Raw genomic sequence first — 18,927 nt, 5'->3', positions numbered from 1 at the left:
ATTCACTCTTGCCACCTATCCATATCCCAGGTGTAGAGCACTGGGAGGCGGATTTTCTAAGTCGTCAGACTTTTCATCCGGGAGAGTGGGAACTCCATCCGGAGGTATTTGCACAACTGATTCTCCGTTGGGGCAAACCAGAACTGGATCTCATGGCGTCTCGCCAGAACGCCAAGCTTCCGTGTTACGGATCCAGGTCCAGGGATCCCAAGGCGACACTGATAGATACTCTAGCAGCGCCCCGGTCTTTCAACCTGGCTTATGTGTTTCCACCGTTTCCTCTGCTCCCTCGACTGATTGCCAAGCTCAAGCAGGAGAGAGCATCGGTGATTCTGATCCAGGACCTGGTATGCAGATCTAGTGGACAAGTCATCCTTTCCACCATGGTCTCTGCCTCTGAGACAGGACCTTCTACTTCAGGGTCCTTTCAACCATCCAAATCTAATTTCTCTGAGGCTGACTGCTTGGAGATTGGAGATTGAATGCTTGATTTTATCAAAGTGTGGCTTCTCCGAGTCAGTTATTGATACCTTAATACAGGCACGAAAGCCTGTCACCAGGAAAATTTACCATAAGGTATGGCGTAGATATCTTTATTGGTGTGAATCCAAGGGTTACTCGTGGAGTAAAGTCAGGATTCCTAGGAGTTTATCTTTTCTCCAAGAAGGTTTGGAAAAAGGATTGTCAGCTAGTTTCTTAAAGGGACAGATTTTTGCTCTGTCTATTCTTTTGCACTAGCGTCTGGCAGATGTTCCAGACGTTCAGGCATTTTGTCAGGCTTTAGTTTGAATCAAGCCTGTGTTTAAACCTGTTGCTCCACCATGGAGCTTAAACTTGGTTCTTAAGGTTCTTCAAGGAGTTCCGTTTGAACCTCTTCATTCCATAGATATCAAACTTTTATCTTGGAAAGTTCTTTTTTTTTTTTTTGGTAGCTATTTCCTCGGCTCGTAGAGTCTCTGAGCTATCTGCCTTACAATGTGATTCTCCTTATCTGATTTTTCATACGGATAAGGTAGTCCTGCGTACCAAACCTGGGTTCTTACCTAAGGTGGTATCTAACAAGAATATCAATCAAGAGATTGTGGTTCCATCCATGTGTTACACAATCTGGACGTGGTCTGTGCTTTAAAGTTTTACTTACAAGCTACTAAAGATTTTCGTCAAACATCAGCTTTGTTTGTTGTCTACTCTGGACAGAGGAGAGGTCAAAAGGCTTTGGCAACCTCTTTTTCTTTTTGGCTAAGAAGCTTAATCCGCTTAGCCTATGAGACTGCTGGACAGCAGCCTACTGAAAGGATTACAGCTCATTCCACTAGAGCTGTGGCTTCCACTTGGGCCTTTAAAAATGAGGCTTCTGTTGAACAGATTTGCAAGGCGGCGACTTAGTCTTCGCTTCATACTTTTTCAAAATTTTACAAATTTGATACTTTTGCTTCTTCAGAGGCTATATTTGGGAGAAAGGTTTTACAGGCAGTGGTTCCTTCCATTTAAGTTCCTGCCTTGTCCCTCCCTTCATCCGTGTACTTTAGCTTTGGTATTGGTATCCCACAAGTAATGGATGATCCGTGGACTGGATACACCTTACAAGAGAAAACACAATTTATGCTTACCTGATAAATTTATTTCTCTTGTGGTGTATCCAGTCCACGACCCGCCCTGTCATTTTAAGGCAGGTAATTTTTAAATTTAAACTACAGTAACCACTACACCCTATGGTTCCTCCTTTCTCGGCTTGTTTTCGGTCGAATGACTGGCTATGACAGTTAGGGGAGGAGCTATATTACAGCTCTGCTGTGGGTGTCCTCTTGCAACTTCCTGTTGGGAATGAGAATATCCCACAAGTAATGGATGATCCGTGGACTGGATACACCACAAGAGAAATACATTTATCAGGTAAGCATAAATTTTGTTTTATATATGTTGCATTGAAATTTTCATTTTCTAATTTCTTGAATTATGGATACTGGATAATCCTACCTGTTTTATGGACCCTGGAGTCCACACCAACTTATATATCATGTATAATGGAATCCAGATAAAGGATGATGCTCCAATAACAAATCCAACAGAGATAGTCCATTCTGGATACTGATAGTCAAATAGCATAAGAGGTGGTTGATCCATAAAAGAGCTGACAATGATAAACTGTAAAAATAGAAAAGAGAGGAATATGGAACAGCCTTCAGGTTAATATTAAAAGTGGGGAAATATATGAATGTAACAAAAAAAATACACTGTATAAACAGTTCTGTATCATATTTTTACTAGCTGCTTCCATAAAAGTGGTCTTAGAGCTAGTATAAGTAAAAAAGAAAAGAATATTACATTTGGTTATATTGTAGTATGATGGATGCATACTGTCTATGATTAGGTGCAGCCCCCCTCATGTCAAAATGGACTGTTAGAGTACCAGTGCAGTATCTTCAGGGGCTGACCAGAGAAAATGTTATAGCTTGAGCATTTTAAAATAATTCTAGTTTAAAAATTCACATTTATAGAGATGTTTGGTGAAATTATAAAGTAGTTAATTTTTGCCTTTCATTGAAAAATACTCCAGGGATATTTTATTGCTACAAAATGTGTACAAGAGTAATGAAATGAAGTAATTGGACGAATTGGATCTACAGGAAATATTTTTTTTTTTAGGTTAATTACAGACACTTTACTATCTTGCAAAAGAGGAATGGAAATTATTATTTTGGATGATTAGTAATTTTGGAAACAATGTAAAAATGTATCGAAAAGCTTTAGGAAAGCAATGCTCTAATTGCACCAAACACAACATATACACATTAAATTAAGTGTTAAAATAGCCAGTAGGTGGAGCTGTCCGCTTGTTTTGCAGCAAAGTTATGCAACTTAAAGGGACACTAAACCCAAAATCTTTCTTACATGATTCAGATAGAACATACAAATTTAAACAACATTGCAATTTACTTCTATTATTTATTTTGCTTCATTTTTTTAGATATCCTTATTTGAAGAAAAAGCAATGTACATGGGTGAGCCAATCACATGAGGCTTTTATGTGCAGCAACCAATCAGCAGCTACTGAGCATATCTAGATATGCTTTTCAGCAAAGAATATCAAGAGAATAAAACAAATGAGATAATAGAAGTAAATTAGAAAGATGTTTAAAAATGCATCATCTTTCTAAATCATGAAAGAAAAAATGTGGGTATCATGGCCCTTTAACAGCCTTAAATTGATCTGTGTACACAGAGCAGACCAGATCTATCGAGCAAAATTTAGCAGGCACTTCCCTATTATCTTCCTATCCAGCAGATTCAGGTGAGGGTGCCTAACTGCTTATTAATCACTGCAGATTGAAATGCATAGAATAGGTGTAAACCCAATATTATCTAACATGCTAACAATGCAGAGAACTGATTGCAGAAAAATGCAAGTTAAAAAACGTTTTTGTTGGGGGGCGGAGCCAACTTTGAAGCAAGACGGTCGCACATCTCCACAGCTCTGAACATATTATATATAAAAATCAAGTTTTGCGGCCGTCTGTGATCTCTTATGAATCTTAACAGCCATTAGAAGCGACCAGAAACTGCAGCTGCTCTCAGCAACTAATCTAGGAGCGAGTAAACCTATAAAAACGGACCTCCATAACCCGAGTGTGATCCACGCTGTACATGCGATCTGAGGTAGCCATTTTGCGGCCTAACCAGCGCGAGTGCAGAATCAGCCAAAGACTATCATCTTTAATCCCTAACTTAGGGACCTACTGTCCTGTCTAGCTATGGAGGATGCGGGGTGCATACTGGAGCAGATGCATACCCTTTTAGATGGTTTTAGAGGTGTGTTTGGGTGCCAAGCAGTAGTGAAGCCTCGTCAGACAGTTACCTCTCCCACAGCGCATGCTGCTCCCTCACACACTTCCCAAGATGTCCTGGAGTATGGGAAAGGCATGGGATCGCTAACTCTGACATCCCCTCCGCATCAAGTACGGACCTCTCTGGAAGGGATACACCTGACAGTAACGCTCAGCATGGTAGCGGCGAAATTGGTAGACAAAGATTCTGTCACAAACTGCCTGCGATCTCTATGCAGTGTTGGCCGAGCTTATACAATACCAGAAGATGCGGACCGCAGTATCACCACCGGGGGATGCCCCTGGCCAGTGTCAGAGCCACTTCAACAGGTTCCGCAACTACTTCCATTCAGTATTGGGCAAGGGCCTTCATATGGGATAGTTCTACATAATGCAAGATCAGAAGCGCTTCTCCAGAGCGTCCTCTGCGCTTCCTGTGCTAGCCTAAGAGATCTATCTGCATGCCTGAAGACACTATGGGATCCAGGACTGCCTGCTTATATCAGTCTCCCAAGTATGCTCTATGAAGAAGGAGTGGGTTAAACCTACCCCATTAGCTACCGCATTGTAAGGCTGCATGATTTCAGATTCTGAGACTAGATCAAAGACACTGTTTTGTGTTCCCAAGTTAACTATATTTCCCAGTTCAGGTTTGCCCTTTACTTTTTTTTACCGTACTTACTAGAGGGTTTAATCGGTTTAATCGCTGGTTTACTCAGTGATATTTAGCCGTGTGCACATATATTTATTTTGGCCGAGCATGCAATTACCTTTTGACTCAGCCTTGATCTTATCACAATGCAGTTTCTTTAGCACCATATGCAACTTTTTACTTGCTATATATCTTGCATGTTAGCTATACAGATCCATGGCTTTATTAATATGTTTAATTACCTGTAGTTATATAGTTCCAGATTTATATATAAAAGTCGCTTATGTGTTGATAGAGCATGGACAGACTCACGTTGCATACACTGAGGATGTTATTACATTATTTGGTTGTACCTTTAAGGGCTCTAGGCTTGTTTGGCTAAGCTCTATGTATCTCTACGATTTTTGTGATTTTATACATATACTGCTTTAAATGTGTTATATAGATCATAATAGTTTGCATATGCAGCAAAAGTACTATGTTGCTTGCAATCAGATACTGCCATGATGGGGTGCTATTTTGATAATTTGACTCTTATACTAAACAAACTTCTGCTTCTCCATGCTTATTGCACTACATATATAAGCCCCCTATTGTTTATTTGCACCTACCATACTATAAATATATTTTAAACGCCTCATCATATCATAATTCTATGTCTGCAGTCTATGTATGTGACGTTCCGCTGCCTGCGGCCGGGGCGGCGGGACGCCTATATCTTATAAATTTGTGGCTCTATAGCATAATTTCGGACATAGTTTTCCATCAGAATGCAAATTACTGCACTTGAGTACTGTTTATAACTGCGTTTATGGTAGAGCTTTAGCCATGTTTCCAATATTCCATTTACAACTGTTGTATAATCACGACTAACATATGTGATCTCAATATTGATTTTATTTGATGTATAAATGCCTGTTTCATGCGCAGATTACTATTATACCAGGACATCCTGTTTACTGGCGTAGACTGGTCCTGCGCTAGCTTCTAGCTACATATTTTCTTGCCCGCATATTTAATACTGGCGCTGCATAACCCTTGTAACCTGCGCCAGCTTAGACTCTTGGGTCTCAGTGAGCAGAACTCAGCCCTAGCTCATGCACACCTAGTCCCCCGCATAGATATAATACTTTGATCTATCGTAGTTTGTTTGCTCATCTAATTTTATTTAAATGCCCACCTCCTCCCCCCCATATCACGCCACTACCTTATAATGTACCTCCTAGGTAAGGAGGCCTACCTATGCGGTCTTTCTAACTAGTACCGCAACTTACCCTGTTTATTTTCTATGTGTAGCTTTTCACTTTACCATAAAATTGACTCTATTTCTCCTACCTAGTTAAGCGAAACTGTTAAGCTCCACTTACAAATTGAGTTACAGGTTTTAAGTTTAGTATTTTCAATTTAATCATACTACTTATATATTACAAAAACTTGTTTTGCTGTGTTATAAAAAAAAAATAAATAAGGAAGACACATGAAGACCATTCGCTATTTACATATTGTGAAAGATATGCCATAACTACTGTTCATATTTAACTTACTTTGAGAATTTTGAATGCATTTCATTGACAAGCTTGTGTATTATAAACATTCCTACAGATCTAGCATATGTATAATTTTACATTCCTGTATATTCTCATGTTTATATGGCTTTGAGATAATATGCATGTAACCTTATTGTTTTATTTCTTTGTCTTCAATAAAAAGAATATAAAAAAAAACAAAAAAAAAAAACGTTTTTGTTCATTAAACTTAGTTTGATGATGATGCAGTCTATTGTGTGATTATTATATTAGGTGATGTTTGGCAAATGTTTTTGTTCATTAAACTTAGTTTGATGATACAATCTATATTTTTAGGTTTATAATGCTGTTTAGCATTTAAAGTCTTCATTTCAAAGCTTTAAAAATAATGTATTAGGTGTTACTTATGACAATTTTGAGAGGGGCCTGGAGCGTTACTCCCTCACTTCCCATTGACTTACATTATAAACTGGGTTTCAATTTACAACGGTTTCGATTTACAACCATTTCTCCTGGAACCTAACCCCGGCGTAAACTGAGGGCTACCTGTATATGCACTACTGGTCAAAAGTTTTAGAACACCCCCATTTTTCCAGTTTTTATTGAAATTTAAGCAGTTAAAGTCCAGTAAATAACCTGAAATGGTACAAAGGTAAGCGGTAAACTGCCAGAGGTGAAAAAAAAGTTTAGGTTAACAAAAAATGAAAAATAATGTACATTTCAAAGTTTTACAAAGAGGCTTTTTTTCAGGGAAGAAATAATAGGTTAACAACTCACAGTTGTTCTGTAGCAATGTAATTAAAATAAGCTTTGAAAGTTCCTACAGGTGTCCCAACTTTTGTTGATTACTTACAAGTCCTCTGTCAGTATTAAAGCAGTGTTGGAAAAGACTGTGTTACTACACCCTCTTAAGCAATATTTGGACAGTATTGTACTGCAGGAAGTAGTATATTGTTTTCAAAATGGCGAGGAAAAAGGCAATTAACAAAGGAAGATAGACCGACCATTATAACCCTTACAAGTGTAGGTCTTTCCTTTAGAGAAATTGCAAAGAAAGCCAAGATGTCAGTGAGTAGTTTCCTTCACCATCAAAAGGCACTTGGAAACTGGAGGAAACTCTGACAGGAGGAGATCTGGCAGACCCAAAGCCACAACAGAATCAGAAGACAAGTTTCAGAGAGTCAATAGCTTGCGTGACAGGCGGCTCACAGGACGACAGCTTCAAGCACAGCTTAACACTGATTGAAGTCAGCAAGTTTTAGTTTCAACTGTGAAATGAAGACTTTGAGCTGCAGGTTTGACAGGTCGAGTGGCAATAAGAAACCCACTGCTAAGATGGCAAAATAAGAAAAAGAGGCTTGCCTGGGCCATGAAGCACCGCTAGTGGACTACTGAAGACTGGAAGAAGATCTTATGGACCGATAAATCAAAAGTTGAGATCTTCGGTTCATCACGCAGGGTTTTTGTATGCTGTCAAGTAGGCAAAAGGATGGTTCCTCAGTGTGTGATACCTACTGTAAAAAATGGAGGAGGAAGCGTGATGATCTGCGGCTCTTTTGCTGGATCCAGAGTTGGCGACTTGCACAAAGTGAGTGGCACCCTGAACCAAAGCTACTACCACAGCATTTTGCAGCGCCATGCAATACCCTCCGTTTTACGCTTAGTCGGTCAGGGGTTTATCCTACAGCAAGACAATGACCCAAAACATACCTCCAGGCTGTGTCAGAACTACCTTAGAATAAAAGAACAAGACGGTAGGCTTCAAATCATGGAATGGCCAGCACAGTCTCCAGACTTAAACCCCATCGAGCTTGTTGGGGATGAACTGGACAGAGGGGTGAAATCAACGCAACCTACAAGTGCACATTTTTGGGAACTTCTGCAACAGTGTGGGGAAGAACTTTCTGAACAATATTTGATTTCCATTGTAGAAAGAATGCCACAAGTGAGTTTGGCTGTTATATATGCAAAAGGTGGCTGCTTTAGAATTTAGAGTACATTTTGTTAAGGAAAACAATTTCATGATTTCTTTTTTTTGTCTAATTTGTTCTATGCTTTATTTTCAGAGTACATTGAGACATTAACCCCTTAGTGACCGAGGACGTGCAGGGTACGTCTGAAAAAAAAAGGCAGTTAACGCCTGACGACGTACCCTGCACGTCCTCGGCTAAAGTGAGTGCTGGAAGCGATCAAGATCGCTTCCAGGCACTATTACAGTACTGCAGGGATGCCTCGATGTCTGGGCATCCCTGCAGTGCTGTTACGGAGTGCCGGGACCGGAGCGATCACTCCCCCTTGAGTGATCACTTCCGGTTTTGCTCCACGTGGAGCCCGGCAGTGCAGCAGAGCATCGGAAGCGATCGGACACGCTTCCGATGCTCTGCTAGTGTGCTAAGTGCCTCGGTGGGTCGAGGCACTTAGTTAGTATATAAATCAAAGTAAAAATGTAAAAAAAAAATATAATATATAAAATAATAAAGCCCACATATAGCGCCCCCCCCCCTCCCCCATGAGGCTTCCAAAATGGCGATGCCCGGTGCATCATGGGGCATCTGGGGGTGTCCCTAGCCTGTCTCACCATAGGGGCAAGCTAGGGTCACCCAATCTGAGCCTTCTTAGAAAAAAAAAAAATAATAATAAAATACCCCATTTGTCTGATCATGTCAATATTTGTAAATATTGACTCTGATCAGTGTGGATCTCCCTCCCTCTCCTCACTTGCCATTTTGTTGGAGAAAGAGAGAGACCTGTATTTTAGCAGAGAGAGATTTATTTCTTTTATTTGTTAAAAAATTTAAAATCCAAAGGCTCTTTTCAGAGCCATTAACCCCTAGCTTGCCAGTGATCACTATAAATCACTGGCAGTAGCACAGCTGCACTTTTTTTTGCTGTCTGTGCATTTTTTTAGGGGTTAATTTTTGTTGTTGTATTTTTTTTTAAAAACTCAAAGGCTCCTTTCAGAGCCATTTAGCTAATTTAATTTAATTTAAAGACTATTTAACCCCTAGCTTGCCAGTGATCGCTATACATCACTGGCATTAGCATAGCTGTAATTTTTTGCTGTCTGTGCATTTTTTAGGGGTTAATTTTTGTTGTTGTAATTTTTTAAAAACCTAAACGCTCCTTTCAGAGCCATTTAGCTAATTTAATTTAATTTAAATAGTATTTAACCCCTAGCTTGCCAGTGATCGCTATACATCACTGGCATTAGCATAGCTGTACATTTTTGCTGTCTGTGAATTTTTTTAGGGGTTAATTTGTGTTGTTGTAATTTTTTAAAAAACCAAAGGCTCCTTTCAGAGCCATTTAGCTAATTTAATTTAATTTAAAGAGTATTTAACCCCTAGCTTGCCAGTGATCGCTATAAATCACTGGCATTAGCATAGCTCTACATTTTTGCTGTCTGTGCATTTTTTTAGGGGTTAATTTTTGTTGTTGTAATTTTTTAAAAACCTAAACGCTCCTTTCAGAGCCATTTAGCTAATTTAATTTGATTTAAAGAGTATTTAACCCCTAGCTTGCCAGTGATCGCTATAAATCACTGGCATTAGCATAGCTGTACTTTTTTTAAAAAAAACCCAAAGGCCATTTAGTTAATTTAATTTAAAGAGTATTTAACCCCTAGCTTGCCAGTGATCGCTATAAATCACTGGCATTAGCATAGCTGTACTTTTTTTAAAAAAAACCCAAAGGCCATTTAGTTAATTTAATTTAAAGAGTATTTAACCCCTAGCTTGCCAGTGATCGCTATAAATCACTGGCATTAGCATAGCTGTACTTTTTTTAAAAAAAACCCAAAGGCCATTTAGTTAATTTAATTTAAAGAGTATTTAACCCCTAGCTTGCCAGTGATCGCTATAAATCACTGGCATTAGCATAGCTGTACTTTTTTTAAAAAAAACCCAAAGGCCATTTAGTTAATTAATTAATTTTGGTTTTCTGTGACAGATACAAAAATGTCACAGAAAAGATATAGTGTTGAGGAGGCGTATGCCATCCTTGCGTCAGAGTCAGATGCCTCTATGTCTGACTCAGACCCCAATTTTGACCCTGCCATATGCTCAGATACATCATTAGATGCAGTCTCAACTGATAGTGATGTATCTGTGGCTGCTAGCCCCCCTGCCAGCCCCCCTGCTAGCCCCCCTGCCAGCCCCCCTGCTAGAAAGAGGCGTGTTGCTGCCATTGCCGCTGAAGAGTGGGTAACGCCTCATCTCCAGAGGCCAGATATCCCACCCTTCACAGCAAATGCTGGCATAAATATAGATGTGGCAGGTTTTAGCCCCCAACAGTTTCTGGAGGTGTTTCTGGGTGATGATGTATTGGGGAACATTGTCGCCCAAACTAATTTATATGCCCATCAGTACCGTGCTGCAAAGCCTGAAACATATTTGGCAAAGCAGCAATGGGCCCCCATCAATGTGCCAGAATTTAAAAAATTCTGGGCATTGACTATGCTGATGGGCATCATAAAGAAACCCTCCGTTCGCTCCTACTGGAGCAGTAGCCCCATCTGCTCTACCCCCATTTTCTCCCAGAGTATGTCGAGGCAGAGATATGAAATGATTCTTCATTTCATGCACTTCAGCGACAACAGCCTGTGCCCCCCTAGGGAGCATCCCCAATTTGACAGGCTGTATAAAATCCGCCCCCTGATTACCCACTTTTCTGCCAGGTTTGCAGAGGCTTATACACCTGGAAGGAATATATGCGTTGATGAATCCCTGATGAAGTATAAGGGAAGGCTGGGATTCAAGCAGTATATTCCTTCCAAGCGCTCCAGGTATGGGGTAAAGGTGTATAAGCTCTGTGAGAGCGAGACTGGGTATACTCAGGCCTTCCGGGTGTATGAGGGAAAGGATAGCCACCTTGACCCTCCAGGTTGCCCAGAACATATGGGAACCACTGGCAAGATTGTCTGGGACCTGATATTACCCCTAATGAACAAAGGGTATCACTTGTACTTAGACAATTTTTATACAAGTGTCCTTTTGTTCAAGCTACTGTATTGCTTTGATACAGTAGCTTGCGGTACTATTAAAAAGAACCGCAAAGGTTTCCCAGGACAACTTGTACGCACCCGGCTACGAAGGGGGGAGACCTCTGCTCTGCGCCAAGAGGAGCTGTTGGCACTGAAGTACAGAGACAAGAAGGATGTATACCTTCTTACCACCATCCACACAGAGAGGACGGTGGCGGTCTCTGTACGTGGCAGAGCTGAGATCATAAGGAAGCCAGTGTGCATCAAATCTTATAACCGGCATATGGGTGGGGTTGATCTGGCAGATCAGCTGCTGCAGCCCTACCTAATTATGCGGAAGACAAGGGCCTGGTACAAAAAGGTTGCAATTTACCTAATGCAGATTGCAACCCACAACGCTTTTTTGTTGTTCAAAAAAGCAAACCCCGGAATGAAACTGACTTTTTTACAATTTCAGCTCCAGATCATTTCGGGGATTTTGTACCATGATGCACCTGCTCCCCGGGCGGTGATGGGAGAGAGCAGAGTTGGGGCTACTCATTTTATTTTTAAAATCCCCCCTACTGCCGCAAAGCAGAGACCACAAAAAAAATGCAGAGTCTGTACCAAGAGGGGGCAGAGAAGGGACACTGTATATCACTGTCCTGATTGCCCTGGACAGCCTGGACTCTGCATTGGGGACTGCTTCAAGCGGTACCATACAATGGTCAATTTTTAAAAAATAAATAAATTTGCTGTTATTTTTTTTTTGTTATGTTTACTGTTAAATTTTTTGTTATTTTTTTACTTTTAATATGCCAGATTTTTACATTTCACTAATATATTTTTTTTTCTAAAATGGGGCTGTTCTTTTTTTTTTTTTTTTTACAAAAACCCCTGTCAAACCTATGCATGGGGACATAGGTGTACTCAGGGTGCCTAGCAGAAAACAACCTGTAGTATTTTTTTTGCACTAACTTACAACAGTCTCTCCTAAATCATAGTCAAAAAGCAATGTGTGTGTAAAAATGAAAATTGAAAAAATGCCACCATACACTTTCTCCAATTTTTTTAGCTAAAACAGTTACTTCAAATGCATCAAAGCACACCATATACAATACCTTGGGGTGTCAACATTTCAAAAATATGCACATTCATGGCAATAAATAAAAGTGGGGTTTACAATAGGCCCCAAACTAAAGATAGGCCTATCAGAAGAAATACTCTCACTTAATAACTAAAATCACAAGTCATAAAATTGTAACATAACCTTCCCAAAATCCTGGCAAACCTATGCATGGGGGGCATAGGTGTACTCAGGGTGCCTAGCAGAAAACAACCTGAAGTATTTTTTTGCACTAACTTACAACAGTCTCTCCTAAATCATAGTCAAAAAGCAATGTGTGTGTAAAAATGAAAATTGAAAAAATGCCACCATACACTTTCTCCAATTTTTTTAGCTAAAACAGTTACTTCAAATGCATCAAAGCACACCATATACAATACCTTGGGGTGTCAACATTTCAAAAATATGCACATTCATGGAAACAAATAAATTGGGGTATGTTAAAATACCCCCAAAAAGACAATAGGCAAAGAAAATATGTTAAATGTGAAAAAAAAATCACAAACGCATGTTGGACATTTGGCATTACACCCCCCGAACAAGCCAAGAAACTTATGCATAGGTGGTATCACTGTACTCAGGAGATGTTGGTGAACACATATTGGGGTCTTCTTTGGCAGTAACACATAACAGGAGCTGAGAATTCATGTCTAAAGTACAATGTGTGTGAAAAATAACACACAAAAAATGACTGCCTAATAGTTTGACAAAGAATTAGTGCATGGAAAGTGTTAAAATACCAGCATTTGAAATACCCTAGGGTGTCTACTTTTCAAAAATATATGGTTTGATGGGGGTAAATTACATTGGCCGGCTTCAGAAATGTCCTACATAGGACATGGGTGCATGGGATGTGAAAATTCCAAGTTGAAAAACTGGAATGCGCCCCCTAAAAATAAGGCCTTTTAGCCCCCAGAGAACCCAACACACCTATACATGGGTGGTATCACTGTACTCAGGAGATGTTGTTGAATACATATTGAGGTTTTTTTTGGCAGTAACACATAACAGGGACTGAGAATATATGCCTAAAGTACAATGTGTGTGAAAAATAATGCAAAAAAATGACTACCTAAAAGTTTGACAAAGACTAGTGGTTGAATTAGTGCATGGAAAGTGTTAAAATACCAGCATTTGAAATACCCTAGGGTGTCTACTTTTCAAAAATATATGGTTTGATGGGGGTAATTTACATTGGCCGGCTTCAGAAATGTCCCAAATAGGACATGGGTGCATGATGACAGATGTGAAAATTCCAAGTTGAAAAACTGGAATGCGCCCCCTAAAATTAAGGCCTTTTAGCCCCCAGAGAACCCGACACACCTATACATGGGGGGTATCACTGTACTCAGGAGATGTTGTTGAATACATATTGAGGTTTTTTTTGGCAGTAACACATAACAGGGACTGAGAATATATGCCTAAAGTACAATGTGTGTGAAAAATAATGCAAAAAAATGACTACCTAAAAGTTTGACAAAGACTAGTGGTTGAATTAGTGCATGGAAAGTGTTAAAATACCAGCATTTGAAATACCCTAGGGTGTCTACTTTTCAAAAATATATGGTTTGATGGGGGTAATTTACATTGGCCGGCTTCAGAAATGTCCCAAATAGGACATGGGTGCATGATGACAGATGTGAAAATTCCAAGTTGAAAAACTGGAATGCGCCCCCTAAAAATAAGGCCTTTTAGCCCCCAGAGAACCCAACACACCTATACATGGGTGGTATCACTGTATTCAGGAGATGTTGTTGAATACATATTGAGGTTTTTTTTGGCAGTAACACATAACAGGGACTGAGAATATATGCCTAAAGTACAATGTGTGTGAAAAATAATGCAAAAAAATGACTACCTAAAAGTTTGACAAAGACTAGTGGTTGAATTAGTGCATGGAAAGTGTTAAAATACCAGCATTTGAAATACCCTAGGGTGTCTACTTTTCAAAAATATATGGTTTGATGGGGGTAATTTACATTGGCCGGCTTCAGAAATGTCCCAAATAGGACATGGGTGCATGATGACAGATGTGAAAATTCCAAGTTGAAAAACTAGAATGCGCCCCCTAAAATTAAGGCCTTTTAGCCCCCAGAGAACCCGACACACCTATACATGGGGGGTATCACTGTACTCAGGAGATGTTGTTGAATACATATTGAGGTTTTTTTTGGCAGTAACACATAACAGGGACTGAGAATATATGCCTAAAGTACAATGTGTGTGAAAAATAATGCAAAAAAATGACTACCTAAAAGTTTGACAAAGACTAGTGGTTGAATTAGTGCATGGAAAGTGTTAAAATACCAGCATTTGAAATACCCTAGGGTGTCTACTTTTCAAAAATATATGGTTTGATGGGGGTAATTTACATTGGCCGGCTTCAGAAATGTCCCAAATAGGACATGGGTGCATGATGACAGATGTGAAAATTCCAAGTTGAAAAACTGGAATGCGCCCCCTAAAATTAAGGCCTTTTAGCCCCCAGAGAACCCGACACACCTATACATGGGGGGTATCACTGTACTCAGGAGATGTTGTTGAATACATATTGAGGTTTTTTTTGGCAGTAACACATAACAGGGACTGAGAATATATGCCTAAAGTACAATGTGTGTGAAAAATAATGCAAAAAAATGACTACCTAAAAGTTTGACAAAGACTAGTGGTTGAATTAGTGCATGGAAAGTGTTAAAATACCAGCATTTGAAATACCCTAGGGTGTCTACTTTTCAAAAATATATGGTTTGATGGGGGTAATTTACATTGGCCGGCTTCAGAAATGTCCCAAATAGGACATGGGTGCATGATGACAGATGTGAAAATTCCAAGTTGAAAAACTGGAATGCGCCCCCTAAAATTAAGGCCTTTTAGCCCCCAGAGAACCCGACACACCTATACATGGGGGGTATCACTGTACTCAGGAGATGTTGTTGAATACATATTGAGGTTTTTTTTGGCAGTAACACATAACAGGGACTGAGAATATATGCCTAAAGTACAATGTGTGTGAAAAATAATGCAAAAAAATGACTACCTAAAAGTTTGACAAAGACTAGTGGTTGAATTAGTGCATGGAAAGTGTTAAAATACCAGCATTTGAAATACCCTAGGGTGTCTACTTTTCAAAAATATATGGTTTGATGGGGGTAATTTACATTGGCCGGCTTCAGAAATGTCCCAAATAGGACATGGGTGCATGATGACAGATGTGAAAATTCCAAGTTGAAAAACTGGAATGCGCCCCCTAAAATTAAGGCCTTTTAGCCCCCAGAGAACCCGACACACCTATACATGGGGGGTTTCACTGTACTCAGGAGATGTTGTTGAATACATATTGAGGTTTTTTTTGGCAGTAACACATAACAGGGACTGAGAATATATGCCTAAAGTACAATGTGTGTGAAAAATAATGCAAAAAAAATGACTACCTAAAAGTTTGACAAAGACTAGTGGTTGAATTAGTGCATGGAAAGTGTTAAAATACCAGCATTTGAAATACCCTAGGGTGTCTACTTTTCAAAAATATATGGTTTGATGGGGGTAATTTACATTGGCCGGCTTCAGAAATGTCCCAAATAGGACATGGGTGCATGATGACAGATGTGAAAATTCCAAGTTGAAAAACTGGAATGCGCCCCCTAAAATTAAGGCCTTTTAGCCCCCAGAGAACCCGACACACCTATACATGGGGGGTATCACTGTACTCAGAAGATGTTGTTGAATACATATTGAGGTTTTTTTTGGCAGTAACACATAACAGGGACTGAGAATATATGCCTAAAGTACAATGTGTGTGAAAAATAATGCAAAAAAATGACTACCTAAAAGTTTGACAAAGACTAGTGGTTGAATTAGTGCATGGAAAGTGTTAAAATACCAGCATTTGAAATACCCTAGGGTGTCTACTTTTCAAAAATATATGGTTTGATGGGGGTAATTTACATTGGCCGGCTTCAGAAATGTCCCAAATAGGACATGGGTGCATGATGACAGATGTGAAAATTCCAAGTTGAAAAACTGGAATGCGCCCCCTAAAATTAAGGCCTTTTAGCCCCCAGAGAACCCGACGCACCTATACATGGGGGGTATCACTGTACTCAGGAGATGTTGTTGAATACATATTGAGGTTTTTTTTGGCAGTAACACATAACAGGGACTGAGAATATATGCCTAAAGTACAATGTGTGTGAAAAATAATGCAAAAAAATGACTACCTAAAAGTTTGACAAAGACTAGTGGTTGAATTAGTGCATGGAAAGTGTTAAAATACCAGCATTTGAAATACCCTAGGGTGTCTACTTTTCAAAAATATATGGTTTGATGGGGGTAATTTACATTGGCCGGCTTCAGAAATGTCCCAAATAGGACATGGGTGCATGATGACAGATGTGAAAATTCCAAGTTGAAAAACTGGAATGCGCCCCCTAAAATTAAGGCCTTTTAGCCCCCAGAGAACCCGACACACCTATACATGGGGGGTATCACTGTACTCAGGAGATGTTGTTGAATACATATTGAGGTTTTTTTTGGCAGTAACACATAACAGGGACTGAGAATATATGCCTAAAGTACAATGTGTGTGAAAAATAATGCAAAAAAATGACTACCTAAAAGTTTGACAAAGACTAGTGGTTGAATTAGTGCATGGAAAGTGTTAAAATACCAGCATTTGAAATACCCTAGGATGTCTACTTTTCAAAAATATATGGTTTGATGGGGGTAATTTACATTGGCCGGCTTCAGAAATGTCCCAAATAGGACATGGGTGCATGATGACAGATATGAAAATTCCAAGTTGAAAAACTGGAATGCGCCCCCTAAAATTAAGGCCTTTTAGCCCCCAGAGAACCCGACACACCTATACATGGGGGGTATCACTGTACTCAGAAGTTGTTGTTGAACACATATTGAGGTGTTTTTGCTCAGTAACATATAACAGGAACTGAGAATCCATGCCTAAAGTACAATGCGTGTGAAAAATAACACACCAAAATGACTACCCAAAAGTTTGACAAAGACTGGTGGTTGAATTAGTGCATGCAAAGTGTTAAAATACCAGCATTTGAAATACCCTAGGGTGTCTACTTTTTAAAAATATATGGTTTGATGGGGGTAATTTGCATTGTCCGGCTTCAGAAATGTCCCAAATAGGACATGGGTGCATGACGACAGATGTGAAAATTCCAAATTAAAAAACTGGAATGCGCCCCCTAAAAATAAGGCCTTTTAGCCCCCAGAGAACCCAACAGACCTATACATGGGTGGTATCACTGTACTCAGGAGATGCTGCTGAAGACATATTGGGGTGTTATTTGGCAGTAACCCTTAACGTTCTCAGTAAATGTATTCTTGAATTGCTATTTTGTCAAAAAATCACCATTTTTTTTTTTTTTTTTTTCAAACTTTGGCATAGATTGGTGGTAAAATAGTTGCATGGAAAGAGTCAAAATACTCCATGTTTAATACCTTAGGTTGTGTTCTTTTAAAAAATATATATATGTGAAGGGTTAATCAGGGATTCCTGACAGATATCAGTGTTCCAATGTAACTATCGCTAATTTTTTTAAAAATTTTTTGGAAATAGCAAAGTGCTACTTGTACTTATTGCCCTATAACTTGCAAAAAAAGCAAAGAACATGTAAACATTGAGTATTTCTAAACTCAGGACAAAATTTAGAAACTATTTAGCATGGGAGTTTTTTGGTAGTTGTTGAAGTGTAGGAGATTTTGAGGGTCAAAGTTAAAAAAGTGTGTTTTTTTCAATTTTTTCCTCATATTTTATAAATTTTTTTATAGTAAATTATAAGATATGATGAAAATAATGGTATCTTTAGAAAGTCCATTTAATGGCGAGAAAAACGGTATATAATATGTGTGGGTACAGTAAATGAGTAAGAGGAAAATTACAGCTAAACACAAACACCGCAGAAATGTAAAAATAGCCTTGGTCCCAAACGGACAGAAAATGGAAAAGTGCTGCGGTCATTAAGGGGTTAAACTGTGTAAATTTCAATAAAAACTGGAAAAATGGAGGCGTTCTAAAACGTTTGACTGGTATTGTATATACATACATAAATACACATATAAACACGTGTGTATATATATATATATATATATATATATATATATATATATATATATATATATATACACACACACACATATATATATATATATATATATATATATATATATATATATATATATATATATATATATATATATATATATATATATAACAATTAGCTAGTAGCACAGCACTCCATCCTCTTAGGAGTTTTTACTACCTTGGTGCTGTCCTCATTGGATACATGTAGTAATTTTCTTATGGAAGGCGGGCACTCACAGTACTTTTTAAAGCACGACAGTGTAATTTTATTTCCAAGTGAATATAACAGTTAAATAGTTGTCAACGTTTTGGCCCCAATGTGGGCCTTTCTCAAGACAAGAATGTCATACAGGACGCAATGTGTATTGCTCACAGCGGCATGCAATCCGGTGTCCAGATTCTCCCACCTGTCGCCTGGGAGACCGGCTTGCATGCCGTCGTGAGCCATACTGATTGCCTCCTGTATGACATTCTTGTCTTGAGAAAGGCCCACATTGGGGCCGAAACGTCGACATCTATTTAACTGTTATATTCACTTGGAAATAAAATGACACTATCTTGCTTTAAAAAGTACTGTGAGTGCCCGCCTTCCATAAGAAAATTACTACATGTATCCAATGAGGACAGCACCCAGGTAGTAAAAACTCCTGTGAGTATATTACTATATATATATATATATATATATATATATATATATATATATATATATATATATATATATATATAT

At 38.9% G+C, this 18,927-nt stretch overlaps 1 protein-coding gene across 1 annotated transcript in view; it reads right to left on the bottom strand.

Annotated features, from left to right (window-relative positions):
- Nucleotides 1-1,941: 1,941 nt before the first annotated feature.
- Nucleotides 1,942-18,927, bottom strand: part of LOC128647018 (sodium-dependent serotonin transporter-like) — a 188,449-nt gene continuing 171,463 nt past the window's right edge. The window contains exon 14 of the mRNA XM_053699831.1: nucleotides 1,942-2,145. Coding sequence (XP_053555806.1) covers nucleotides 1,942-2,145 — 204 coding nt within the window. The remainder of the gene's footprint in view (nucleotides 2,146-18,927) is intronic.

Source organism: Bombina bombina, chromosome 2 (assembly GCF_027579735.1).
Source record: "Bombina bombina isolate aBomBom1 chromosome 2, aBomBom1.pri, whole genome shotgun sequence".
In the NCBI taxonomy this organism is placed as follows: Eukaryota; Metazoa; Chordata; class Amphibia; order Anura; family Bombinatoridae; genus Bombina; species Bombina bombina.
The sequence above is the reverse complement of the archived record's forward strand: the minus strand, read 5'-3'. Positions and strand labels throughout refer to the sequence as shown.